Below are 26,674 nucleotides of genomic sequence, written 5' to 3' on the forward strand. Positions count from 1 at the left end.
GAACGTGTCCCCTGAGCTTTGGGCCCGTTGGTGAGGAAAAGTTGGATCTGGCGCTGACACCTAGAAACACATGTGCCTGATCAAACACATGCGCCCACTTTGCTGCACTTAGGGGTTTTCTGCGCATGTGCTCGCAATCTGTCTGTCAGGCCTTGAGACACATTTGATCTCTTGTGAGTACCCTGAGACTTGAAACCACTTTCAGCCCCCACACCCCCACCCCCCCACTTTGAGCTGTGTTGTGAAACATCTGTTGTCACCCTTAACTGGGGTGCATCTGCAGCCCATCAGCAGGCGATTTACTGAGACACAAACACTCACGTGAACAGTTAGGTCATATTGACACAACAAGATCCTGTGGGCCCTTGAAGTCCCCCCCCCCCCCCCCCCCCCCGACTCCCAATTGGCTGTTTGAGGTCACCTGTCAATCTAAGCACTGTTGCCAAGGCCTCCTGTCAGGTGTCCCAGCATGCACCACCAGGCCTCTCTTGCCCAGCTAGAGGCTGTCACACGCCGCAGAACCGGAGAAAGCTCACACTCCACAGCAGATAGCAGGACAGCAAACCCCGTTCTCCCCCCCTGATGAAGACGTCCACTTTTGGATTTGATAACGAAGACACTGATCATGTCAGCTGACTCTCTTTTTATTTTTGTCTCTGTAGGTGGTGAGAGTTCCCGTGGAGAGCTGCGAGCAGTACACCACTTGTGGGGAGTGTTTGGGCTCCAGAGACCCTCACTGTGGTTGGTGTGTTCTCCACAATGTGTAAGTGCCACACACACACACTCTCTCACACTCCTGCATTCATTCATGCAGTCGACCCTGATGCCCTTTTTAAAGATCAATTGGCTAAATTTGCCACAGAGTTTGGAATGACTTCCTAAAGTCTTTTGTGCTGAGATTAGGCCAGTTTGTTGCTCCTCTGTGTTGAGATAGTGAATCTGCTGATGCGGCAGATTCCATTTTGACTTGACTGAATCAAAATTACAGCTGTGTGTCATCAATTTAAAGGGTGGGGCAGTGTTTAGTTATGATAGTTAAATGTGGGAAACTCTAAAACAGCACTTGTATTTATGAAACAAAATTAATTCAGGGATCAACTATGTTTCTTTAACTCATTTTGTGCATGCAGACATTAACCTCATGGTTCCTGAGTGAACCCGGCGCTGACCTTAAATAGAGAACACGCACACACACACGCACACATGGAAATCATCATTTAGACCCTTTCAGAGGATAAACAGGAGGCATCTGTTGCTGAAATTAAATCCTGCTCTTTTTAACAATCCAATTGAAAAGATCAAAGCGGATAAATGATATTTACGACACTCTTCTTTTTCATAATATCTGTAGAAACGGGCTTCCCTTGAAGTCTGAAAACTGAATAAACAATGGTCATAAATAATGGAAATGAACAGAGGACTGAGGTTGTGCGTTTAGTGTGGAAGTCGTTGTGGTTTGTTTAGCTGTCCAGAGAACATTTTCCTAATACTGCCCAATATGAAGATATGGTTTTCAGTAACCCCTCCCATAAGAGTAGCTCTGCACATAGAGCCACACCAACAGGAGACTCGTCCTTTAACCAACAGAATTTCTCTCTGAGCTGCCGCCCGGCGTCTCTTCTGCCAGATTTGAAGCTTTAATGTTCTTTTGAAATGTGGGGAGTCAGTCTAAGTTGATGTCCTGCTCGTTTTTTCTGATGCGCTCACTCCTGCTCACCTGGATCCGACGTGTCCAGTCAGTATGAAGTCTAACAGGAGAGCTAAAGGAGCTCTGATGTCAAAATGTGTTTTTGAGGTCCCTGAAGCCTGAAGCTTGTCCTTTTCCTACCATTACCCCCATTCAGCACTACATGATTGAAGCCCGGCTTGAATTTCTAAAGAATAAGTCAAGTGGTACTGTGAGTTGGTAGCGCTGTGGTGGCCGTGCGTTTATGAAAGTAACCTGTTCCACTGCTTATCTTAGGTTTGTTTTGTGCTCAGAGGAGGAAGATGATCAGCGTGTTGTTAAAAGGTGACAGGGTGTTAAACCCTACCTGAGAATCCACAAGTGTTTGGCCAAATAACATCTCCGACTGAGTTATTTAAACTTACAGTACGGTGTTTTTCTGCAGTGAAGAACTTCAGGGTTTTTAAAAAAGACAGAGGTAGTCATTTTGTACTTGAATTGTAGAAAAGCCTTTCATGTAACCCCACGATGACCCCGTGTCTTCAACCTACCGTCCCCATTTCCTGTTTGAGTGCAAAGTGTGTTTAAGGCTGTCTTCGACACACTGGAATTGTGTTAAGCCTTAGTCCCAACTGTCCATAGACTGTTTGGGTGAAAATTTGGGCAAACCTGTACAGGACATGCGGTGACCCGCTCAAAAAATGCCAAGGTCGTAGACCGCTCGATGAACCCGTGGAGCAAAAATGTCTATGGACATGCTGCGGGTGACAGGTTATAATGAGGTTATAATGAACCCTTCAAAAACACGTACGGGTATGTAAGGGGGACGTAGGTTAGATGCAGGGGTTTCATGGATTTTGGCCTCCTTGTGGGCAAATTATGAAACCAGAGCCTTATGAAAACTACACGATACTTTTAGCACACGCACGACAATGGTACGATACATTTTCATGGCGTCCCTTGAGGCGTCCACACAAGCCTCAAAGGGAACTGTAAGACACACCAGCGCTCCCTAGGGATTCATGTGAACAACAATTTGATTCAAATCATAATTTGTGGTTGCCGATACGATTCATAGTTGATACTGGTTCATTTGAAATGATCCGATCCAGGACATCTTTGGCAAAAACTTCAACCAGTGTGATGCAGAGATAAATACCTGGGTACTGAACAGGGCAGGTGAGGTTTTCCAGATTGCTTATGTTTCTTACAAGATAATCCAAGTGTAAATTAAATACATGTACAAGCCAGTCATCCCTATTGTCTCGGAAAGCCCTGCAGCACCCTAAAGGGTCAAACCCGCATACGTGTGCATGTGGCTTTAATAGTCAAGTTTTTGATGAGCTTTTGTTTCCTCTCTGGTACCTTTTACCTTTACGTTCTAAAGAGCAGCTGACAGAATGAGAACTGAACAGCCAGCGACAGATAAAAGGCCTCTCTTCATTCACTGCTACGCAGAAGCAGCAAAGTAAAGAGTTGATGATGGGAAGTGGTGTGTGTTTGTGTGTGGCTCTCAGGGGAGCGGTGGGTGACAGTTTTCTCCCTGAGTGTGAGTGAAGGCTGACTAAATGAGGGAATGGGGGAACTGCTTCACAGCTCAGGCAGTTAGCAGTTTTTTTTCTGCCTCCCTCATGTTGTTCAGGCCTTGCAAAGCGCTGAATCAGCACTTCCCCTTCACCGCTGGGACCAGTTGTTGTTAGCGCGAAGGTGAAGCAAATGCAATATGAATAGCTAATAATAAAAGCGAGCTGCAGCACAGGACGGATTTCCAGAGCCGGGTTTGTAATAAGACTAAAGGAGGCGAGTGATGTGTAGTGGGCTGGAATTGCGTAATTTTAAAGGTTCAGGGAAACTTTAACGGTTGTGTAAATTTCTCCAGGGAAGTCTGAATTAGGAAGGCTTGTGAAAAAAAAAAAAAAATGGGAAGAGAAGGGGGTCTGGATGTTCATAGCAGTTCTTGCAGATGTCAGGACCAATAAGAAAATGATGTAAAGGCCCACACTAATGGCTGAGGCAAGCTATTAGCCTATTTGTCTTTTATTATTGGCCTCATTTCTGTGCCAGGGTGATGGCGGCACGTGTTTATCATCCTAATATGATTGTCTTGTTGGCTTTACAGCTCCTTTTATCCTCTCTTTGTTCATTCATCCCCGTGTGTCCTTCTGTCCTTGTTTCTTTCTCCTCAGATGTTCTCGTAAGGACCGCTGTGAACGAGCAGGAGAGCCTCAGAGGTTTGCTTCAGACCAGCGGCAGTGCGTGGAGCTGACTGTTCAGCCAGGAAATATCTCTGTCACCATGTCAGAAGTGCAGGTGTGTACAACAATGTCTGCCGTTCTGGGTAGTGTTTACTCCTTTGAGCCTTTAAACCCAAAGATCTGGAGCAGAGATGAGCCTCCTTTAGTGAACGCTGCAGAAAATGAGTCTCAAGTGTTTTTGGCTTTGAGTTACATAACCACAACGGATCTTTGAAATCTTCTTCATGAATCTTTCACTTTAGGTTTTCCCATGATTTACTTTTTTTATCACAATCAGACATTTTTAGTTTTCAGGCTTCTTAGACGGTTTCTGTGGATGGAAGTGCTAAACTTCTCTGCTTTGACAAATTGAAGGTTTTGTAAACACGCCTCATTTCATGAAGCTTATTCTGTAGAACTAAATGATCGAAGGATCAAACTAATATAATTTGAATGATTCTGATTCTAGTGTTTGTAAAGATAGCTAATTTTTGTCTGATCTCGGTTATGCAGAGATCAGACAAAGCTTAGTCACATAAGGATTTTAGCAGCAGTGTCATTATCAACAATTCAAACAAGATTTAAACAATTTTTATTGATTTAAAAAAATTAATACAATCAAGAATATGACCCGAACAGCCAGCGAATGTACTTTTCTGTGCAAACCGCCTGCAGGTGAAACCGTCTTTGGTTCCTAAGTTTCTGAAGAGAGTGAAGGTTAGGATAATGCATCAGAAATACTGATGATAAATCTGATGTCTTATTTAAATGCTTGTGTAAATGTCTGCAGGAAATAGGAAACTTTTGTTGAACGGAGGTTTCTGTCTTTTACAGTTTTCCCTTGTTTATTGTGCGGGATCGCAAAGTAGAATTCTAGATGTTTTAAGGTTGTAAAACTCCTCACTTTATCCACTTTTCTCAGACATGAACAATTCTCACTTTGCTCTCTTGTTTAAACTCTCAAAGATCAGACTTTTATAGAAAAAAAGGGTACTAATATAGAATGAAAACAAAATCTGATAGCCTCCTAAGATTAGTGTAGAAAACTGACCACATTCTGTACTGGAGACGTGATCCAGGAGGTTGATTGACAACATCAACAGCCAATCAGCGTTCAGCGTTATAGGGCGGGAACACTGTACTAATGAAACGGATGGCACTTTGTTAATTTGGGCATTTAGAAAACTGTGCCGTGTGCAATCTTTTCACATGTAGAGATGAAATTCATTTACTTTTTCCAATATCTATTTATGAAATCTTTTTTGCCCTATGTAGTTTATATATTGGCCTAATTGCTATAGTTACTATAAATAGTATTGCATTTTTGACCTACAGGAAGCACTCTAACATTTATAGATAATATAGGAAAAAACTGATTATAGAATTCAATTCAATATTATTTATATAGCTCAATATTACAGCAATACATAATTAATTGAATATTGAACAAGAAATCATAATGACCATGAAGTCATAGAATCTGACAATAATGACTAAACTAAACAGACTAGGCTAAACTGGGCCTCCCTGCCCTCAGACTGTCCTTCTCGGTAAAGAAAATGTCCTACAAAAATGAATTCTGGAAAAAAATGAAGTCACTTGAAGCTACTGAGGTGTGTGATGCCGGATTGACCTGGCTAACGCGGTAAGCAGAATAAACTGTCGTTTTCCTGTACGACGAGCAAAATGTTTTTGCACTCTGATCAACGCTACAGAGCATTTCCATTTATTATTTACCTCCTCAAAAACAGATTTAGCGTTTAATCTTTCCTTTTTTTTTTATTGCCACAAGAGGGTTTGAGAACCTCTTTCTTGCTCTTCATGACTCAAAAATTCAAAGTTCAAAGTTCTCCGAGAACATCCAAGTGATGAAATTTCAGCAAATATAAACTCCACACGCTAACAGAATTGTTGTGGTTTTGTTAAGTCTGTGGTGAATCGCTGCTGTGCTCCCATTCTGTCAGCGGTTCCTCAGTGTAACCACACAGGACTGAGCAATGACACCTTCCTTCAGTCTCTTCCTGCATATTAACACACACACACATTAATCTCATCGTAGCTGTTCCAGTAAGTGACGCACACATACACGAGCACCGGCTCCCACGCCGCCCCCCCTCAGCGCTCCCAACTCCCATTAACCCCCATGTCATATCTTACAACAATTCATGTAGACTATGTCCTTTCATTGATCTTGTGCTGATTGTCTGACTCGCTCCCTTTCCATAGCTGGTCCTCCAGGCTCGTAATGTGCCGGATCTGTCGGAGGGGGTCAACTGCTCCTTCGAAGACTACGTGGAGACCGAGGGCCGGATCCAGGGTGAACACATCTTCTGCCTGTCTCCTTCTGCCACGGACATCGCCCCAATCACCAAGAACAAAGGTCAGAAGATGAGCAACCATGTTACGGGGAAGTGAGCTCATTGGGGTTGGGGAGGGTGTGGTTAGTTGTGTTAAGGAGAAGAAAAGAATGAAATTCTGTGTTAGTTCTTGTTTTTCTGTCTCTCCTGCCTTCTGTTGTTCTCCTGTTGGTGTATGATGTCCATCACAGGCGGTGTCTTCATCACCCAGGAGAGTTTAGTGATGCTGCTGGAAATAGCTACAGTTCTGCGTTACCTTCCATGTTACATTTGCTTCATGTAAATCCTTGTCATCACCAATAATGGTCATCCATTTAGTTTCAAAGACATATGCAATGGTCCAGATTTATCTGCTGGAAATAGAGCTGTTCCTGAACCCCTGTTAGTGTTTTATGCTTTGTTGTCAGTTTAGTTCTTTAGTTTTTGCATCTAAACAACTGGTTTGTTCTCAACTTCCCTTCAAAAGGAGGAACTTCAATGCATTCTTCTTCTTCTTAACATAAAAATAACTTCATTTTAATGTATAAATTATGACTTTCACAGAGCTTTTGCTCTGGTTTCATGTCCGATTCTGTCACGCTGCAAACACTGACTGAACAAATAAAAAAAGTCTTGTACTCAAACACACCAAAGCTTGTCAGCTGGTCTGCTTCAACATTCCTCAAAGAGACAACTCCTGAAGTTCTTCAGCTGATCCCATGATGATTATCCGCATCATAATGGGTTTGGCATCCAATCCCTGATTGGTGCTGCTATTTCTAATGCCACCCTACTGTGTGCGTGACTGGAGTCGAGCGTTGCTAGGTTACCGCGTGTTTCTATCATCGTCTGAGATCAAAACAACCAAAAAACAATGTTTGGAGTTAAATAAGAAGGCACACCAATTGGTGGTTCGCATCTTTTGATTCTCTGTAGTTTGGTTGTTGTTTACCAGCAATTTCATTGATATTCACCCATAAATCTGATGCTTTTTGTTGCTTTTTGTTGATGCAGGTGACAAACGGGTGATCAAACTCTACCTCAAATCCAAGGAGACGGACAAGAAGTTTGCCAGTGTCGACTTTGTCTTCTACAACTGCAGCGTCCATCAGTCGTGAGTTCAATTAATCAAATTAAGAATGTTCCTTCCATTTTTTTTTTAAATTATGAGATATGAGCTCTTTGTCTCTGTGCCCCATGGGCTTTCTAAAGTTACTTCTTACGAGGTGAACTCTCACATCACTGCCCCACCCTTCTGACCTCCACTGCAGGCTAATGTTACAGAGAGACTCAAAAATCAAATGTGCTTTACATGAAAAATGTAAGGAGATGCTAATTATACTGTTTTGATCATGTCCCATAAATCATTATAATGCTTGTTTAGCGGTTTATTAATTACACAGCAAGCTGCTGCTGTTCCTTTTGGTCGTATTATCCCCTGAATTTTGTATTTCAGTTGACAAATAATAATATTTGTCCCTCAGTGTCCAGTAAACTATCCTTTGGCCAAAAATATGAAGCCCCACCCTCAATGCAGTCCTATCAATGCATTCTGCTAAGGTAAAAGAATCCCCCAGTCCTGTCGTCTGCCCCACAAGCTTCCTCCTGCCTGTCAATCCACGGCTGATCCAGGGGAAGCTCAAGCGTCTGCTGGGGTATTAGCCTTGGGGCAGCAGATGGTGCGGCGGCCCCTGGGGTACTGCAGGGCTCCATCCCTGCTCCCCCTGTGGATACAGCCAGGGTTGTCCACAAACACATAGAGACTCACACATTTCCAGCCCCACTGAGTCACTTAGTGCTCATTTAAACTCTGAATGTCTTGGACACCTAATCCGCCACTGTGACCTTTAACCCGATGCCTCCCCGTTCCCCTGCTCTTAGTCACAAATCCCAAAGACGATTAGCTCAGCTGGTTAAGGGTGTGGTGGTTTACAATCCTGCTTCATTTATCTCCCAGAAGGACTTGTGATGTTTGCTCTACCTCTTGCCGCGGTCTACCATCCAGAGCAGATCCTGCATCTCAGATGGGCTTGCAGAAGATTTGGCCTTGAATAAAAGGATCAAATTAGAAAAAGCAACAAGTAATGATGCACAATGAAAAAAGACTAGCCGACAAACACAAAGAGAGTAGCACATTTGAAGATATCACCCCAATGAGTTCAGATTAAATCTGTTCTGTGAGCTGATCTAATACATGCAGCGAGTGATGTAATGGACCTGCTTAATGAAGTTACAGACAGAGCATGTTGCATCTTCTGCAGTTACTCTGATGGCCAAGCAAGATGCCGAGATAAGAGCCCCATTTGGAGCTGGCACTCCATCCTGCTTACGCTCTGTGCCCCCCAGGCCTCAGTGTGCAGAGTCTGATGAGATCAGGCCGGTAATGTCATTGGTGTAATGTCTGCACGCGAGGCTCCATTTCCAGAATGCTTGGTCACTCCTGACAGAGCTCAGAAAATACTGCAGGCTTTTATAAAGTGAACAGAGCGCTTCACGGGACACGATGAAATACGCGCCCCCTCCTGCTGAATTTATGATCATTAGCAATCTGACATTTTTCAAAAGCAGCTCCATATCCCTACGGATCCGCACTGTGCCAGAACAAAATTATAGTCCTTGGATTGGTGGAAGGCAAAAGAAGTCCTTGAACCCCCAAAATCCACGCCCCTCCTGCTTATATTTACTCAACTGATTACGTCTTGCCCCTTGCCTTTTCAAAAATGCCATACATTTGCATATTGTATTAATCTTATTAGAATTCCCCGGTGTTTCCGTTTAAAGGTTGCTGAGATTGAAATAGAAAATCACCTGCAGCCATTAGTTCTCCCGTATTCCGTATTTACATATGCTCCTTCTCTCATTCCACGTTACAGCACTTAATGAAGATGCTGTCTGGAAGTAATTCGTGTTTGAATTGTGTGATTAAAGATGTATGAAGCTGACTTTGTTGTGCCGTCTAAATTAATCATTCAGTCTGTAAAAAATATTGAATGTCATTAAAAAAAGAAATAAATGATAAATTAGTCAATAGTTAAACTAATATACCAATAAAATTGTTATTACAAATATTGCTATCTTTTTTACTTTACAACGGCTGGAATCTGCTTAACAAATGGCTTAAAGACTATATTAAAAAAGCACCGATGGGAAATAAAAATTCTACTAAAATATCAAATCTGTAGCTGTTCAAGTTTAGATTTAAAAACAGGAAATCTGACACAGCATGTAATCAAGACAGCAGAATATTCCAAAGGTAAAAAAGTGATCTCCACACTTCTATACACCTCTATTATTATTGGATTCCCAGCAGATTCGAACCAGAATTTGGGCTGTACTTGACTTTTGCGGTCAGTTCTGTACTTGATTGAAAGGTAAACCTTTTCAAACCAGCCAGGTTCTTTTATAAAACCTTCACAAGCTTGTTACTCCAAAGCTATAATGTCAACGGGATGTTCATGGTGTCTGGGGTGCGTAGTTCACCCAGAAGAACCTATGGTGATGTCAGTTTAACAGAAAAGGATCTGAAGTGGATTCTGTGGTCCAGTTGGTTTGTAGTAAAATACACATCATTTTATTTTTAAGAACATATGAGTTCTTTTGGGTTAAGGTAGATTGTTTCATGAGAAGAGTACAACAGAACTTTTGGATAAAACCATTGATTGTAAATGAGAACTTGACTGAGTAGCCCCTCCCTCCCAGCATTCCAAACAGGAAGTGGCTTAAAGAAGCCAAAACCCTGTAGATTTCCATAGAGAAATAAACAGCTGCTATTCAGTCATTCAATTGGTCAGTAGATCCATTCCTACTCTGATAACTTTTTTTTTTTACCGTGTTCTTGAAAAGTCTGTTTTTCGTGCTATTTTTTCCATAGCCCAGGTTTTTCAAGTTATAAACTGACCAATCATATGCTTCAATGAAAGTAGGTGGAGCCTGCTGACCCCCACATCTAATGTTCAAACCATTTGCCAGATTTGGTGTTGCCAGCTTTGAAGTGGTAGGGGTGTGGCCTTCTAAGCTCTCTCCTGACTGTGGAGAGTGGTTGCCACAGAAACATTGACTCAGACCATCTTGGACCAATCACTACTGATGCATCCTTCAATGGCTGCGGCCTTCCCGGTCGACGTTAGTCAGGTCCTTCGTCAAGCGGGTAGGCCGGATGTTAACGGCTGTGAATTTGGACAAGTCTAACCTCTTAATAATTCCAGCTGTTACATCGGCGAATGTCGCCCAGCTACCGTGAGTCCTGAACAGATAGGAGTAGTGAACCAGGCATGGAGCTTGAAATTTGATCCAACTTTTAATCTTGGAGGTGTAATTATAAAAAGGCGTAATTATTTTCAACTTCGGGTCCTGCTTCACAGTCCGCCATTGTTGTCAGAAAATCTCCGGGTTTGGCTGCAGTGCATCTTGGGATATGTATAGCATAGAGGGATACACCAGACTAATCCTCGAAATCGGGAAAAAAAGGCTGTATTTGTTGGCCACATTTGAAGTATTCGTTGGATTTGGACAGCGATTGTTGTGGCGCTGTGACGTAAGCGGCCTACAAATGCAGCCCAGGAAGAACGGAGCCCTCCAATTCGGACACACTCAATGTCTGACCCCAACACGGTGGTGTCCGTATTGCGAAAAATGGCGACTGAATTTCCTCATTTGGTTTGAGCTGAATGTAAACCATTTTTCAATGAGTGATGTCACACTCACTCAGTCCAGTTCTCATATACAGTCAATGGATACAATGCACAAGAACTTTTGTGTCAATTTTCCAAATGAGGTCAAATGCAAAGACACCCAACAAAAAAACCCAACACCTTCACTTGATCCAACTGAAGGTGTCTGCTATTCTACATGACATGCTGAGCATTTGATACTGCAAGGGCAAAACCAATACAGTCAAAATCAGGTCTCTTTAGCATTAAAATCTGTTGACTTTTTCAGAGGAAGGTGTTACTTACTTTTTATGCTTTGAAGTTAATGTTGCCAATAAATAAATTTTACAAGTGCATGGGTGCCAAACACTCATATTTAACAATCCAAACTGTCCAAGTAAACCATATGTGCTGTGAATCTCAGTGTATTGTATTCAATCCAAAAAAGGGCGTTCATTATCTGAGGCTGCGTGTCATTTAGCATCACAATGTGAATCGATTTAATTAGTCCTTAATTAGCATGATCACGGCCTTACAAAGCTGCTCGGGGTTGTAACACAGACTCGTCCCGTGGCCTGGGGTGGCACATTCTTGGATTTCAAAGGCCTTGGTCATAAAAGTAGAGAAAATGAAAGGGCTAGTGGTTACCTGGTGGTTTTTCCATTTTATTATTTTTGAAGCTCAGGCTCACTAACGAGCTCGATTTCAACATGAATAAAAGATAGACTTTTGATCAAAATGCTTGTTGGGCTCCAGTGACAGATGTGATGATGGATGTGAGCTGCTAACTACATTGTGGCGTTTGACTCCGGTTGCCCACTGTGTTAAGTTGGAGTTGTGGTGTATTTTAATGAAGCCTGGTTCAGTGGTGGGCCCCGAGCAAAAAAAAAAAAAAAAAAAAAAGTCTTTGACATTCTAAGCAGGAATTGTTATTGAGGGAGTAAATGCTAACAGGCTAACCTGGCGGTGGATTTGTCTTGCTTCAGTAATGTCGTTTGCTCTTTTGTTAGGAAGTGACAGCCTGCCGTCTGCTTCATTTTTCACAAGAATGTGCAGCGAGCTCAGATTTTCAGTTTTTGGTCTTTAAATCTGAGCGCTGCATGCTAACCTAGCGTAGCTTAATCGCTTTTCCTCCATTTGTAGGCAACAATGACAAATCTCCTCTTTGCTCTTGTGTGGTATTAAGAGGCCTGTTATTTCCTTAGCTGCACATCTTTCATTCTAAATGGACAGCTTCTGTCAGCACAATGTTAAATTGGTCAATTAAAGCGGCAGTGGGATTGAATTAAGCTGCAGCTTCAGATGTGGCTCACAAGGAAGAGTCTGGGGTGGAAATGATCGCTTAAAGTAAGCATGTAGCCAACGAGCGGTCCTAATTGATCCAAATGAATCCATGTCAGAGCTTTGATGGATTCATATATGGACTGTGTCTCCAAGCTCGAGAGGTAAAGATTTTCCTCAGCGAGGTCGAGGCAAAAGGGAAGCTGTCATTTTATACACTCTGGAGCTTTTCATGAGTCTGCCCTTTTCAGCTCACCCACATCATGTGACGACGTGTCAAGCAAATGTGGCCGAATGTAAATCAAGTTTGTCTTCGTTGCATTTCTAATACATCCCGAACCTGGTTTGGGATCTGGTAAAATGAAGCAGTATTCTGTTGGCACATAACGCTCCTGCTAGATGGACTAAAATCAGAAATGGCTTGGCTCTGCTTCTCTCTAGGGCTCATAGACCAGCACTAAATAAAGCTTTGTTGATAAAGTGTGCACTTAAACCTGCTCTATAGCTCATATACACTTATAGATTCGTAACCACCGCAGAACATCAACCCAAATAGTCCGCTCCCCATTTTTCAGGCACCCTTTCCCGCTTATTTTGTTCACCTTCTCCTCTCATGGTGATTGTCCTCCACACCTTGGTCGGGGCAATCCTCCAGGTTTTGATCTCTCCCACCCTCCTCGCCTCTCGTCTTTCTCTCGTCTGTCAGCACCTTGGCTCAGCTGAAGCAGGTGAATTTAAAATGGGGGAGCGCTCTCAGTCCAGCAGATGAAAGAGGGCTTTAGACAGAGAACACAAACGAAAGGGATGCAAAGAGTGAGAGGCTGAGAGGCAGACAGACACACAAAGAAAGGTTTATCGCTAAATAGAAAGGATAAAACAATGGAGGGATGGAAAGAGGGCAAAATGTATGCAAAGTAGTGGGATGCCTGGGAAGGTCATGAAGCGTGCAGAAGCTGCAAGCTTTGGGAGTTGCATGAAAGCTTCTAGCTAAAAACCCATAAGTTAAAAAAGGCAAAATTCAAATGGGCATTTTAAAAATCAATTATAACTATGAAAACTTTTTAGCTGCTGCATCCAAAGTGGCTCTTATTAACTGTGTTTAACTTACTAGTAGTTACTGCAAAAGGAAATATTGACATTTGTGAACCCAGTTATTTTGATGAACCCATGAAAAACTGTAGAAGAAAAAGCAAAAACCACAGAAGTCCGGTGTTAAACTTTTTATTATGGTCTAGCCAGGTTATTTTATCCTAACCCTAACAGAGAGAGGGACTGTGCTTAACACAAAAAAGATCTGGAATAATGTAGACCTCGACTATATGGATAAACAGTCAAATTAATTGGCAGCCATTTGTCCTCCTGATGACGGACAAATGGATCCTAAAGCAACCACAGGTGAAGCGGAAGGTAAGAATACTCACCTGCAGAGAGGGAAACGTTCAAAACATATTAACACGAGGAGAAAAAGAATAATATTCTTTCCAAGTGAGCGTATCTTCACCGTCTCTGCAGTTTCCGAGCACAAAGAAGCCGATTGGGTGAAAAACTTTCTTTGCTTTTTAGCAATACAATAAAAACTAATAAGAGTTTCTTACACCCTGCACATCTATAGGAGCTTTATATTTGCTTTTCTAATTTACTTGTTTTTTTAAATAAATGTAATTGTTGGTGTTTGTATGAATCTATATTTTGATGCCAATCTTTTCACTTTATCTGCAAATGAATATCAGCTCCAAATATCGGTTATCCACCTGCTTGACCACAATAATTATCGGTGTCAGTCCTGAAAAAAAAAAAAAAACATGCTGGTTGATCTCTAACGAATATATTTACGTGAAAAACCTTCATTTGAAAAACACAATTGAAAATACATGTCCAGGGATTTTGAGCCTCTGTCTGTCATGTGGGATCATGGATGGTCATGGAGCGGGCAACCCACTCCTCATTCTAACTTTACACAGATTTTCTGTTTCTCTAAGATCACATATACTAGATATTATTGTCTAGATTTCATTTTAATTTACATGTACATATTTCTTAAGCAGCATTATATTTAATGGTATTTATTTCAAAGTGACATTGGAGACACAGCTGTGAGAAACTAAAAAGATGTTTAGCTTTCTGTCAGAAATTTGACGTTGGAGATGAAATTGAAACATTTTCTTTGTGTTCTTTATGTTCTGCTTAATGTATCTGACTACTCATAAATCTGTTCTTCAATGTATTTATTGAGGTAAAAGTTATTTGACTTGACAATGTGCAGCAAGCTTTAAGGGAAAGCACAAAAAGATGCTTACAAGCCGTCGTCACGGCGTTACTGAAGGACGGCGAGTTAGAAAGCAATTGACTTCTTTCTTTTTGAATGAATAATGCTCAAACTGTCTGTGTTCCAGCTGCCTCTCCTGCGTGAACGGCTCTTTCCCGTGCCACTGGTGCAAGTTCCGCCACATTTGCACTCAGAACGCCTACGACTGCTCCTTCATGGAGGGGCTCATCAAGAATTCGGAGGTAGGACTTCCTCTTCTCTCTGCAGCTTCACCTCAGTGTCTCCCGTATGAAAAATGTCACATCTAGCTTAATTAGCAGATATAAAGTGTTTTCCCCTTTTGCCTCACGTTTAAAACGGGTGATGAAGTGATGATTTGATCCCTCTGTAGCTCCGCCTCCAGCTTTCCTGCTGTCACCCTGCTGTGTGTCTTCTGTCTGTGTTTGATACTGGGGCTTCTGGCCCGGTGACAGCAGCTGGTGTAGCGAGCTGCAGTAATTCTGTCGTGGCTCATAAGGCCATAAACGGGGCAGGATGAATGACTGGCTTTGGAAGCACCGCTCTGTTTTTACGCGCCCAAATGCTGCACGAGCAGAAAAGCTCATATTAATTGAGTTTCAGCTCCAACACTTGTAGTGTTTGTCGGCAGCCGGAGGATGTTTTTCCATTCCTTTCTTTCTGATCTTGCCGCACAGTCGCAAGGAGGGTTTTTCTAAGTCGTATCTTGTTGGTGGACTTACACATGTAAACCCTCTGTTCTCCCCCGAGACTGACAGTTACGCCTGGGCTTTATCTGACCGGACGCACAAACACACAATCGCCATTCCTCCCTATCTCCTGTTTTGGTCCGACTCTCATTATCTACATGCAGATTAAAGCCCCACCCCCCCTGAATCTGTAGCCTTTATTAATTGGGCCGCCTTGATCCAATTACTTTGCTCTTTATCTCCTTCCTCAACCAGAGCTCTGCAGACTTCCAAACAGTGCAAACACTGCAGTGCAGCTTTTACGGCTCGTGGAGCTAAAGACGGCAGATTAGCGTAGCCGTCTGCAAACGGGAGCAGAAATGTGTTGGTCTGTCCACTCCAAACCCAAGGATATGCTGGTGGGGCAGCGGATGGATATTGAAAAATGCTATAACAAAATTAGGATTTGAACTCCATAGAAGTGAATAAATGAGGTCTATGCCCGTGACTAGAGCTGAAACATCAGCTTGGATCAGAAGGAGAATCTGCGGCTGAAGGAGGCAGCAGGAGGAGGAGACGGAGCAGCTGATGGTGGCATGTGGACACGGAGAACAGGCCTGTCACCTCGTCTGTCCAAGAAACCACCGACCACATGCTCCTCTGGAGAATCCATCATCTGCATCGCCGCCACACACCCCCAAAACACACAAGTGCTCTCCTCTGTGTCTCCTGTGCACTAAAGTGTAAACATTCCTGCAGTGACACGTGCACGCACAGACTCATTCATCATACTTCTCTTTTGCTGCCATATCCATTAGCTGCTCTGTCCAAAGCCCTAACAGGTACTGCTCTTCCTCCAAGCATGGCTTATCCTCCTCCTCTTCTTCAGGGCAGGATGCATCTTCCTCCCCTCCCAGCACTTTGAGACTCAGTCCCCCCATCTTTTCTTCTTTCTTCGTCATCGTCTCCTATGCAGTAGTTTTGAAGAAGAAAAAAGTGTAGACTAAAACAACAAAAGGAGCAGATTTCCTTCTCTTTAGCTGCAGCTAAACTGAGGTTTCTCGGTCTTATGTGCGTTCGCTCGCACCCTCAATTTAGACATGAAACGATTCCGTTTTGCCACAGCGTGGTTTCATCCTGAATACAAATAGAAATGTTTAGCATACAAGTGAAACAAGTCTCCTGATAGCAGACGTTTCCTCAGACCTTTAGCGCTCGCTGCTGCAGACGGAACACTGGAGATGGGATTGAGACGGTTGATTCTCAGGTGGTGATCAAAGGCCAGACAAGAGTGTTCATGCAGGGCTGAGAGGGGAGCACTCCTCCCACCTCCCTGTGTGCTCGGAGGTTTGGCGGTGGAGTTCAGAGCTAAACGTTAACCAAGCCTTCTTCCCTCCGTGTGCCTCAGAACGGCACTCCAGCATCCAGTTCAATACCAGTCTGCATTAGTGTTAATACATTTGCTCATCTGAAACTCCTTTCACTTCGCTCTTTAATCAGGCTGATCCAGAGTCTTTATTGCCATGGTAACACCGAGAATGTGCAAGTCGCTGATGAGCGCCCCGCCACCCCGCGTCTTCTTCCAAACAGCTCCATCTCATTTATCTGTAATTTGTTCCACCAAATTATATTTTATAGATTGCATTTGTGTTATTGTCAGGGACCAAAAAAAACAAAACAAAGTAATGGTGGTGTAATGGAATCAAGCACAGCCGCTCGAACAGATTTCATTAAAGGAAAGAGGAAAAGGATTGAGAAAGAGGAAAGAAAAGAAGTGTTTGGTGAAATTTCCAAATCAAACGGGTGTAAATGAAGAAAATCCCCCCAGAGATGCAACAAACAAATTCTGGAATGGAAGAGAGCAGGTCGGTAATTGCAAGTAAATTGGTGTTACTTCAGTAAAAGAACATCGGAAACAAAGCAAAAATTGGCCTGAATTGGGTTTTATTTTCCTGAACTTTTTATCTTAACTGTATTTACTCATGTTAGAGCCCCATTGAGATCATTTTTTAATCTATTTTCAACGGTTTCTAGTGGTCCTTTCACTATGATTATGCTGTTTCAGCAAAAATGGAGGACATAGTTTCTGCAGAGCGGGAGGAGTTCATTAGAAATTCACATCTCCCCCACTAGCTTACAGCCCCTCACACTCCCAACAGAGCACTGGCAGTGCAACAAAGTTGGCGAGCAGAATTGGAGTCATTCAAAAGTGGTTAAACAAAGATGGTCATGGATCTATTTATCTGCAAGTGGATGCATCGTTATTATTATTATTTTTGTTTTTAATTTTTGGAATAATGACAAGATGATTATTTCTAGTGTGGGTTTTCATGATGGTTACTGCTATTGATTTTTCAAGTATCAAGAATAAAATTAATGTCTCGAGCCGTTCCTATCTATTTATGTGTTTTTTTTCTGTTGTCTCACTTAAATAAAAGAAATAAAATAAAAAAGAATGGAGCGGAACAGAGAGCTTGTTGCCCGCCAATTGTAGCTTCTACATCACTCCCCCCCGTTTTTTTAAACTGCAAAATTTTTCATCTGATTCACGATGATTTGAAAAAAGAAATACTCAGAAATGCAATTCTGAGCCTAACCTGTTGTAACGCTTTCTCCAAAACCCTAACAAGTGTCAGGCAAAGTTCAGGCTCGGCCATGCTCAGACATGCTTTTATGTTTAGAACCCAAACCCAGAATCCGTCCCACTGCACCAATCTAGGCCCAAGTGTGCCCCCCCCCCCTTCCTTTTTTGTGGGTCAATTCTGGCTCAGGAAGTAAAGAAGTGGTCTGCCATGTGGGAAGAGGATTTTTGATCCCTGCTCCTGGATGTGAAGTTCCAGACACAGAATCCAGAATTCCAGCTGCTTCAGAACAGTTTGGGAGAAAGAAGTGGATATACTTTTTTTTTTCTTCTTTTGACTCCGCCTCTTTGTCTTTATTTTTTTAATCCATCAGGTGTGTTTTGGGCTTTACTTTAAGCTGTTCTGGTAAATGTGGTCTTATCTTTCCACACAGTTTTAAATGGAAGACCTGCATCGCTGCATACTTGTCCCGTCTGCAGTCAGAGTGGGTTTGCATGGAAGCCTTTTGGGGCTGTCAGTAACATCCCTCCCCTCCTTTGACCATTAGGGGAGATGATGCTGGATTTAGTATTCCAGCACCTTTTCACAAAGAGAAAAGCTAAAGTTCTCTCATTATTATCTTTTTTACATTCTCTGTCAGTTTAATGAAATTGTTTCTCCAGCCTGAACTTTTGAACTCCAAAACTTTATTCGCATCGTCTGTGGTGGTCTCCACATGGCAATGGACTAATGAGCTTCATGTTTTTTTGTTTGACCTTAAAATATTAAAGTAAACAAACCACTTAGCTAGGTCTTTACATAACCTCAGCAGTTCTCATGTTCTTTTGTTACTTTAGACTCATTGAAAGTAATGAAAGACGCACATAACATGTTTATAAAATTCAGAGTTTTTTTGTTGTTTCATTTCTGGGAGATTTTTTGATTCTTTGAAATCTGTGTTTGTAATCTTGACATTTCAGTCTCCTTTAGCTCTTTTCTGTCATGTTTGTGTGGGAAAGTCTGGTGGATCAAACCACTTTTTCCTTTTGAAACCCCCCCAAAGCTGTGTGTTACTACTGGAGAAAGCTTAGTGGAGCATTTGAAACGTGTTTTAAATGAAACAAAATGGTTGTTTTGTGTCGGTTGAAAACTTCCTTCTTATCCTTAGAAGCAGTGCTTCTCAATTATTTTTTTGCCAGCCCCCCCTCTAGGTAAAAAGAAAAGCACACACTTGCGCGGTGACAATATATTAGGTTAGTATCTATAAAAATTGTGTAAGTATACCCGACACTGTATCTTCTAACATTAACAAAAGCAAAAAAAGCAAAATGAATCCTCTTTCAAGAACTATTACATTTATTTAGCCACACAGAAACTCTGTTAAACAGAAAAGAAGCTTAAAGCGCCTGAAATAGTCCTTATTTAAACTAGAAACATTTTGACCAACTGAACCATTTGATGTGAGAAAAATAATTACATCAATAAATAATATTATATGTAAATTGATCTGAAACATTAACACTGCAACCATTTGGTGGATTAACCCCCCCAATCCAACCCCTTAATGCTGAGTGTCAAGCAGGGAGGCATTGGGTCCCACTGTTAGAGTCGTTGGTATGACTCGGCCGGGATTTGAACAGCCGAACCTTCCATTCAAAGGGCGGACACTCTACCACAAGGCCACTGAACTGGTCACTACTGCGCGCCCTCCTCAGACGCTGAGCAGAACACACGGGTTCTTTCTTTAGCGAAGGCGTCCCGCAGACTGAAGGCCACGGCTGCTGGAGGGGCCACGGCTGCTGGAGGGGCCTCTCTCCCCGCACGGGTACAAGCGCAGGACAGGACAAACACAAGCAGCTGCACAGGCCTGCAGGGGCCGAGGAATCACAAAGAGGCGGTTGATTGAAAAGCAACAACTATTTTCTTTTTCCTTGCCTCCTTCTGGGGCGTGCATCTGTTTGTAATGTCTGTCCTCGCCCGTTGATCTCTTTTCTTTTTCTTTAAGCCCTCTCGTGTTGTCTTACACCATGTTTTGGTCACTTTCTCCTCTTGATCCCTCCTCTCCTGGTGAAGTGTTCCACTTTGCTCATAGCCGCACTCGCATAAACACACGGCTGCGTGTTTCCTCTCAGAGTCGAGAGGCGATGTGCATTAGCCACCTCTAACAAAACGCAGAGGTGGTTCGAACAGACCTGAGGTGAGTTAGATCTGTGGAAAGGTGGAGCGTCCTTTTCCACATCAAGCTCCCAGCGGTGTGTCCAAAACACCAAAGACGGACAGAGATGTAAACAGAAGAAAAAGAGACGCATTGGGTGGAAAGATGAGGGCGAAGAGGCCAAGTGGCAGAGCAAAGGCTGCAGCTTCAAGGTGATAGTTTTCCAAGTGCTCCAAAGGTGGAGGGGGAGGGAAAAAAGCAGGGACCGCCGGGAGCCGGGACCATCGTCGTCAGAGTTTTTTACTCTGCTCAGGTGAATTTTCACTCCGCTAAATCTGTAGAATTTAATTATGGATCAAGGAAAAGGTTTAGTTTATATCACCAATCACCCAAAAAGTTACGTTCTGGTCATCTTTTGATCTATTTTCAGTCTTTTACTTCTGATTATTCAGGGTTTTTTTTGTGCCAAAATCAAAATCATCTAGGACATAGTTTCTGCAGAGCGGCAGGAGTTAAATAATTCACCTTTGAGTTGTGGGAGGCACTATCTGCGCAGTCAGCCCACCCCCATTTCCCATCAATCCCTTTGTTTACATAATTTCCCTCTACCTTACAGCCCCATTCACACCCCCAACCTAACATTACAATAATGGCGAGCAACATTGGAGCTGTACAGTTTGGCGCCAGATCAGACGAGGAGAACAAAGTCGTACATGGATTTATTTGTCTGCAAGAATGGAGCGGAGCAGAGAGGTTTTGTCGCGCCCTGCGTATTTTCTACGTCACAAACACGATTTTTTTCAAACTGTATTTTTTTCTTCTGCTCCTGATTCACAGCAAATTGTATAAACAAAAACTCTGAAATATTATATATTAGATTAAGACATTTTCTTAAAGATTTTCTTTTACATTTTCTACAGAAAAGTGATTCATTGGATTAAAGGAAGCTGTTATGATATTTATGCCTTTGTTAATATTGTATCTGTGTAGTGTTTTGAGAAAGCTGTTTCCTGCATTTTTGCATCAAAGTCCCATAAACCTCGAGCATTCAGCCCAACCGCTCATGTGCATAGACGTCTGCTTTTCCTCTCTTCCTTAGTTAAAAGTCAGACCCCTGCCTTTGCAGGACAGCCATGTAAAATGATTTTCAGTGGGAAAATGGCCTTCAGCGTGGCTTCTACTGGGTTTTGGTTCTCAATTATTGAAGAACTCTTAAGAAATGATAAAGGTGTGGAAATTATTGGTGTTTATCTGATCTGGTTTGTTTTCTCACACGATGCTCGCCAAACCAAAGACTGAAGCAAACAAAACTACATGGAAAAGTCTGGCATGTCATGAGGGCGCTAATGGTTGCGGGAAATAACTGGCTCGTTCTCCGATTATCAAATATTAATTAATTTCAGAAATATGTATATTTTTTACCTTTTTTACTTCTTTTTTATTTTGATATGTGTCAATTTCGCCATCTACTTCCTTTACCTTACTTGTGGGGTTTGGTTTATCGCTCTGAAGCGAACCAGAATTTGCTCAACCAGGGTTCAGGTGAGCTGTCACACCTGCCCGATAAGGCGGACCATCAAACCAACGAACTCTGATGCAACTTAAACTCAAAGAGTGAACGCTGTGTTCCTGGAAGAGCCGAGGATGGAGTCACATGAACCCCGTCCTCCATAAACCACATGCAGATTTGGTGGTCGGCGTTCGAACCTCCTGATGGGAGTGGAGATGAAGTCCACTCCCATCAGGAGGAACAAGGTATAACGTGTCTGTTGGGTTATTCTCCTCTCGGAATAATCCTCTCCCAGCTGACAAACCTGAATGGATGCAGCGGGGTTCACATCCGTCATGCCAGCACCCAATATGGCCTTAGTGAAAGTGTAATGAAGAGCTAAAGATTCTCACAGATGGACACGGGAGTGTGTCTGCTGGTCGTGCACACACGTGTGCTTTAGTGTTTGCAGATGTTTGTGTGCGCGTGTCACCCACAGGTCCCAACTGGTTTAATTATTCAGGCCGCATGAAATCTTCATTTCCGCAGCCCTCACAGCCGGCATGCCTGATAGTGAACACAGATGAATATTGCATTTTTAGCATCAAGGCTCCTGCGTGTCAGAAAGAGGGGGGAAATAAATGCCAAGTCACTGAGACAAAGGAGGGGGCCGTTGGAACAGCCGTGCAGAGGGATGCGGAGGCAGAGCGGGAACTGCGGGCGGATCAGAGATGCAGAGGCAGTGATTGAGAAACAGCAGCCGCCTGCTGGGATGGAGAGGCGCTGAGAGGGGAGGCGTGCTGCGCCGGCAAATCTCACAAGACCGGCTAAGTGTGTCTGTCGTGTCAGGCTTTCCCCCACGCTGTTCTGCCCGAGCGCCGGTCAATGATTTCACCCCAGCCTCCATTTTACAGACACCATTGTACTCCCATGACAAGATGGCCCGCAGAACAGCTTGCGTTTACTTTAGATGCTGAGGTTTGGAGTCAATCATGTTTTCTCATCATCTTTGGTTGTTTTGGTTTTTTTTCTTCAGGAGAAAAGTCGTCAAACCGCACGACTCGATCCTCAGTTTTTCTCCGTCCTGTTTGAACACTGCTCTTTAAATTAAATTAGGATTTTTGCATAAGCAGATTCTAAACATAAAGCCAAAGCATGCATTGAATATGAATTGAAACCCTCTTGATTACTGATTTGTTAATAAACCCCCCCCCCAAACGGAGGGTTTGAGTTCTTCCTGAGCCGGAGAGCCACAGGCGGGAGAGCGTATCTACCTCCGAAATCAAGGCTCGTCTCTGAGAAGCTCAGCGGCACAGGGTTTGATTGCTGCTGACATATCTGGGTTAGGATGATAACGGGGTGCCTGGCGCCCCCTCACCCCTCCCCCTCTTCAATGTTGGAGAAAAAAAAAAGGCAAAATTATTCACACATTGGTGTTTTTCCATTGTTTCTTGGCGCGCTGCGCCATATGTGTGGAGAGGATAAACTGTGTCGATTTGGCAGCTTGCTTGTAAGTCAATGATAAGGGATTAGGAGATGAAATCAAAATGTTTGTGGGCCTGGTTGGTACATCAAAGCACTTTGAATGTGTTCAGGTAGATTCAGTGGAGCTCCAGCCCTGCCACACTTTGATAATCCATCTTAAATAGTTAGAATGTCTCCCCATCGTTTCCCAGCATCCTCTTCTGCGTGCTCGCTCATCACCTTTTTCTCCGTCACCTTCCCTCCTCTTCTTCCTCCTCCTCCAGCTCTCGCTGCATCATTACTCTGCTTGGAAAGACGGGCGTGGGCAGACCTTCTCCCAGTCCCTTTCAAGGTTCAAAGTGGCCTTTCTTCTGCTTCCTTCACCGCTTCGCTCCGACACGTTGCTGCCTTATTAAGTTGTTCCTCACACGCCGCCGCTCGCTCCCTCCCTCCCCGTTTCAGAGAACATATTTCTGGCTTTTGCTTGCTCCTGTGCACGCTCACGTGCACTCCCTCTCTTTTTTTACAGGCATGAGAAGCTTTTGCAGGTTTTGTGAAAAACCTCTCTCAATAAAAGTCGCACCTGTTTGTTGTTTGTTGCACAAACATGGAGATTTTCTGGTGACTGTCTGCCTGTGCATCTTTGTAAATACAGATTAGTGGAGGAACTTTTGTATTTAACACCCCCCCCCTCCATGAACAGCTGAGCAGCTTATTCGGATGACTAAACTAAAAAAAAAAGCTACTCTTATTTTGAAAAACTGTATGATTTAATAGGGAAAATTTTGAGGTTTTTTTTCTTGTTTCTGCCACTTTCCGATCGACCCATTTTTTTTTATTAATTTTTTTTTAGTCTTAGTTGAGTGACAGTCGGCACTCCTGTGAAGGTTTTTTTTCATCTTTACATTTGGTCAGAGCTTCATGCGGTGCAGGACGTCGCGCCCATCGCTGCAGCAGGAGGGGTGGCACTGTGCAGTTCAAGGCCGTGGACCTCTTCATGGTTTCTCATGTTAAACCTCTGTCAGCGAGCCTGGGGGCTGCAGCTACAACCAGTGGGGGGGGTGGCATTGAACGCTTTTCAAACGTCCCTTTGGACACCCTACACGCCACACACATACACACACACACACACGTGCACAGATTATTCTTTTTATTTGTACCGATGCCCCATCTCCCCCACCGGCTCACCACATCCCTTTACTTCATTATTTAGCATGTTATTTTTTCTCCTCCGTGATCTATGGTTTCCACATCACACATGCAGCTAATTAATTATGAATGGACTTTAAAAAATAAGGGGGGGGGGATCAGAGAGCTGAAGGGGTGACCAGACGTCCGCCTCATTATGAATGCGCAGCGTTTTTGGAGGTTTATTAATTTATATCTAGTCAGCCTTTGGAGCTCTTTGGCTCTTTAATGCATTTATTTATTTATTTATTCATTTGTACGATTTCTGCCTTCATCTCCACAACACCCCCTCCCCCCCTCCCCCCCCCCCCCATCTCGCTTGAATCCTCCGCCCCCTGAACCCATCCATGTCTTGATTTTTATCTCTCACCTGCTGCAGATCTGCATGAACACACGCACAGCGTCACACTTTCCTGCAGACCTTCTCGTTATCTGCTCCTACATGATGTCAAAGGGTTCAAGCCCACCTGCAAGAGGAGACCATTTCCTGCTGCAGCCAACTTCTGATTATGTTTGCATTTTCCTCTTTTACTTATAAAGGTAAAGAACATGGAAAATGAAGCACATATTCGTTAAGTTGACTCTAAAGCAACAGCTGATCTCCTCTGAGAAAAGCTTGGGGCAACGTTCAGTTTCACTTGGATATTTTACAATTTAGGTCAATTGTTCTATAATTGGAACAACCCTATTGTTCCCAATGACACTTTTGATTGATGCGTGCATTTAGGTTATAAGCTTTAGTCCCAACTGTCCTGGATACGGGCTGTCTGCGGGTGAAAAATGGTCAAACCAATATCCAGGTCGTAGAGCGCTCTGCCAGCCCACAGAGACTAAATGCATTTTTTTTTCTACGGGCACGCTTCAGGCGACAGGTCATAGCGAACATTATACAACACGTGAGGCTAAGTAAGGGTGATGTGGGATGGACGCAGGCCTTAGTGATGTTAAGTGTGCGTTTATTGCGTGCAGCCGGAATGCAGCAAAATAGTGTTGTTTGTCTGGATGTCCTACACCCCCCTTTTTATCACGTGCACACCCCGTGCATGCACCATTTGCACGAGATCAGTAGGGAGCCAGTGTGCGCGCCTTACTAATGCCTAGAGTTCAGCTAAGGACACCGTACGACAGCAACACCCCTACATCCTAAGTGCGTTAGTTAGTCTTATGAATACATTGCGATACATTTACCACACGCACGACAATGGCATGTTCCCTTTTTCATTATGTCCCTCGAGGTGGCCGTAGGAGCCTCTAGGGAACTGTAAGACACACCTGTGCTTCTTTACGACTCTCCACAGACCCGTACAACCCAAAAACACAAAGCAGCATCGTGCGAGTCAACCCCCCATACAGGTGCATGTGACTAAAGCTTTAGATGCTCATGATGACTGCTGAACTGATGAATGTATTCGATTTGCGGTAATGTTTTTGCAGTTTTTCTCCACACATCTTTACCGTAAACTCTCTTCATTTGGTTTCCAGTGACAAAAACCTTTGGGTTTTGTTGAACTGCTGCTGTGAGTCTTTGGTGCACACGTTGACGCACCGTCTCTTTCTCCGTGTCTGTCTTCTGGAAATCAGCCGGATGAGGTGTCACATCTGCCCAGGAAAAAAAAACAAACCCACAGCATCCGTCCTCACCAGCGAGCTGAAAGAGGAGAAGTCAGGAAAGAGGAGGAAGTAGAAAAGGAAAAATGTCTTCAAAGAAATCCCTCCTGTGAAATACTGTTTCATTGTGTTCTACTGTACTCCTGGCTTTGAACTGCTTTGGCACCTGTCACGAATACAGATGAAACGCTTCCTCTCTGCAGAGCACTTTTCCTTTCATCTCCCCCTCCTCACTTTCTTCCCCTGTTTTCCGTCTTTTGCCTCCATTTCTTCCCGAGAGGGTCTCAAACGCGGAGCCGGACAAAGCAGAATATTTTGTGAACCAGATGAAAACAAAAGCTCGCCTGCATTCCAGTGACGCGCCGCCTTCACGTTTTTGGGTAAAGCCAACCGGGCCGGCGTGTGGATTTTCCAGACCCTCTCGGCGTGGCAGCTGTGTTTTGGTTTCATGGTTTGCTCTGCTGCGTCACAGCGTGAACATTCCTGATTCATATCTCAAGCGGGGCTGTGCTTTTGGAGTTTGCATGTTTTACCCCGTTCAGCATGACGGTGGGGGCGACCTCCAGCCCTCCTGTGACCCTGAACGGGACAAAGATGATAGACCACTAGATGATAGAAAGACTGAAACAGGATTTTCTGTTTCTGGCGATTTCCATTGCACCGTCGCAGTGGCAGATTGAGAGACTGAGAGATGTAAAAGGACACAAAGAGGTAGTTTACTGAAACAAAAACCCATCAAAGAGGCGTCTGACTTTGGCACAATGTCAGTAAACAGATGAATAAAACATGGTTTGTCGTGTCAAAAAATTTTACAAACTGTGTGGAGTTCCCTTCAGCAGAAAAAACCGTTTCCCTCCTTCTGTCCACAGAAATTTAAACTCCACAAGTGCAGATCAATTTCTTTTTTCTTCTCCGTCCTCTTCCCCCATCTCTGCCCCCCATTCATCAATTTCTGGAGCTGTCTGAGACTCCAGGCAGTTAATTAAGTAGGACATTGTCGGGGGCTTGGTACAAGAGGTGGTTAAAGATGGATGTGTGGAGGCATTCATAGATGGCAGAACTGCTGCTCCATCCTCTCCTCCTCTTAACTG

General features: G+C 43.4%; 1 protein-coding gene across 4 annotated transcripts in view; it reads left to right on the plus strand.

The window, feature by feature from the left end:
* Positions 1–26,674, plus strand: part of LOC101175150 (plexin-A1) — a 186,880-nt gene that overhangs the window by 100,358 nt on the left and 59,848 nt on the right. For all 4 annotated transcript variants that reach the window (XM_011475605.4, XM_011475607.4, XM_011475606.4 and 1 more), the window contains exons 5-9: positions 663–763; positions 3,853–3,976; positions 6,127–6,280; positions 7,251–7,350; positions 14,560–14,674. In XM_011475605.4, the coding sequence (XP_011473907.1) occupies positions 663–763; positions 3,853–3,976; positions 6,127–6,280; positions 7,251–7,350; positions 14,560–14,674 (594 nt within the window). The remainder of the gene's footprint in view (positions 1–662; positions 764–3,852; positions 3,977–6,126; positions 6,281–7,250; positions 7,351–14,559; positions 14,675–26,674) is intronic.

This window comes from Oryzias latipes, chromosome 5 (assembly GCF_053564925.1).
Source record: "Oryzias latipes strain Hd-rR chromosome 5, Olatipes_Hd-rR_3.1".
Lineage (NCBI taxonomy): Eukaryota > Metazoa > Chordata > Actinopteri > Beloniformes > Adrianichthyidae > Oryzias > Oryzias latipes.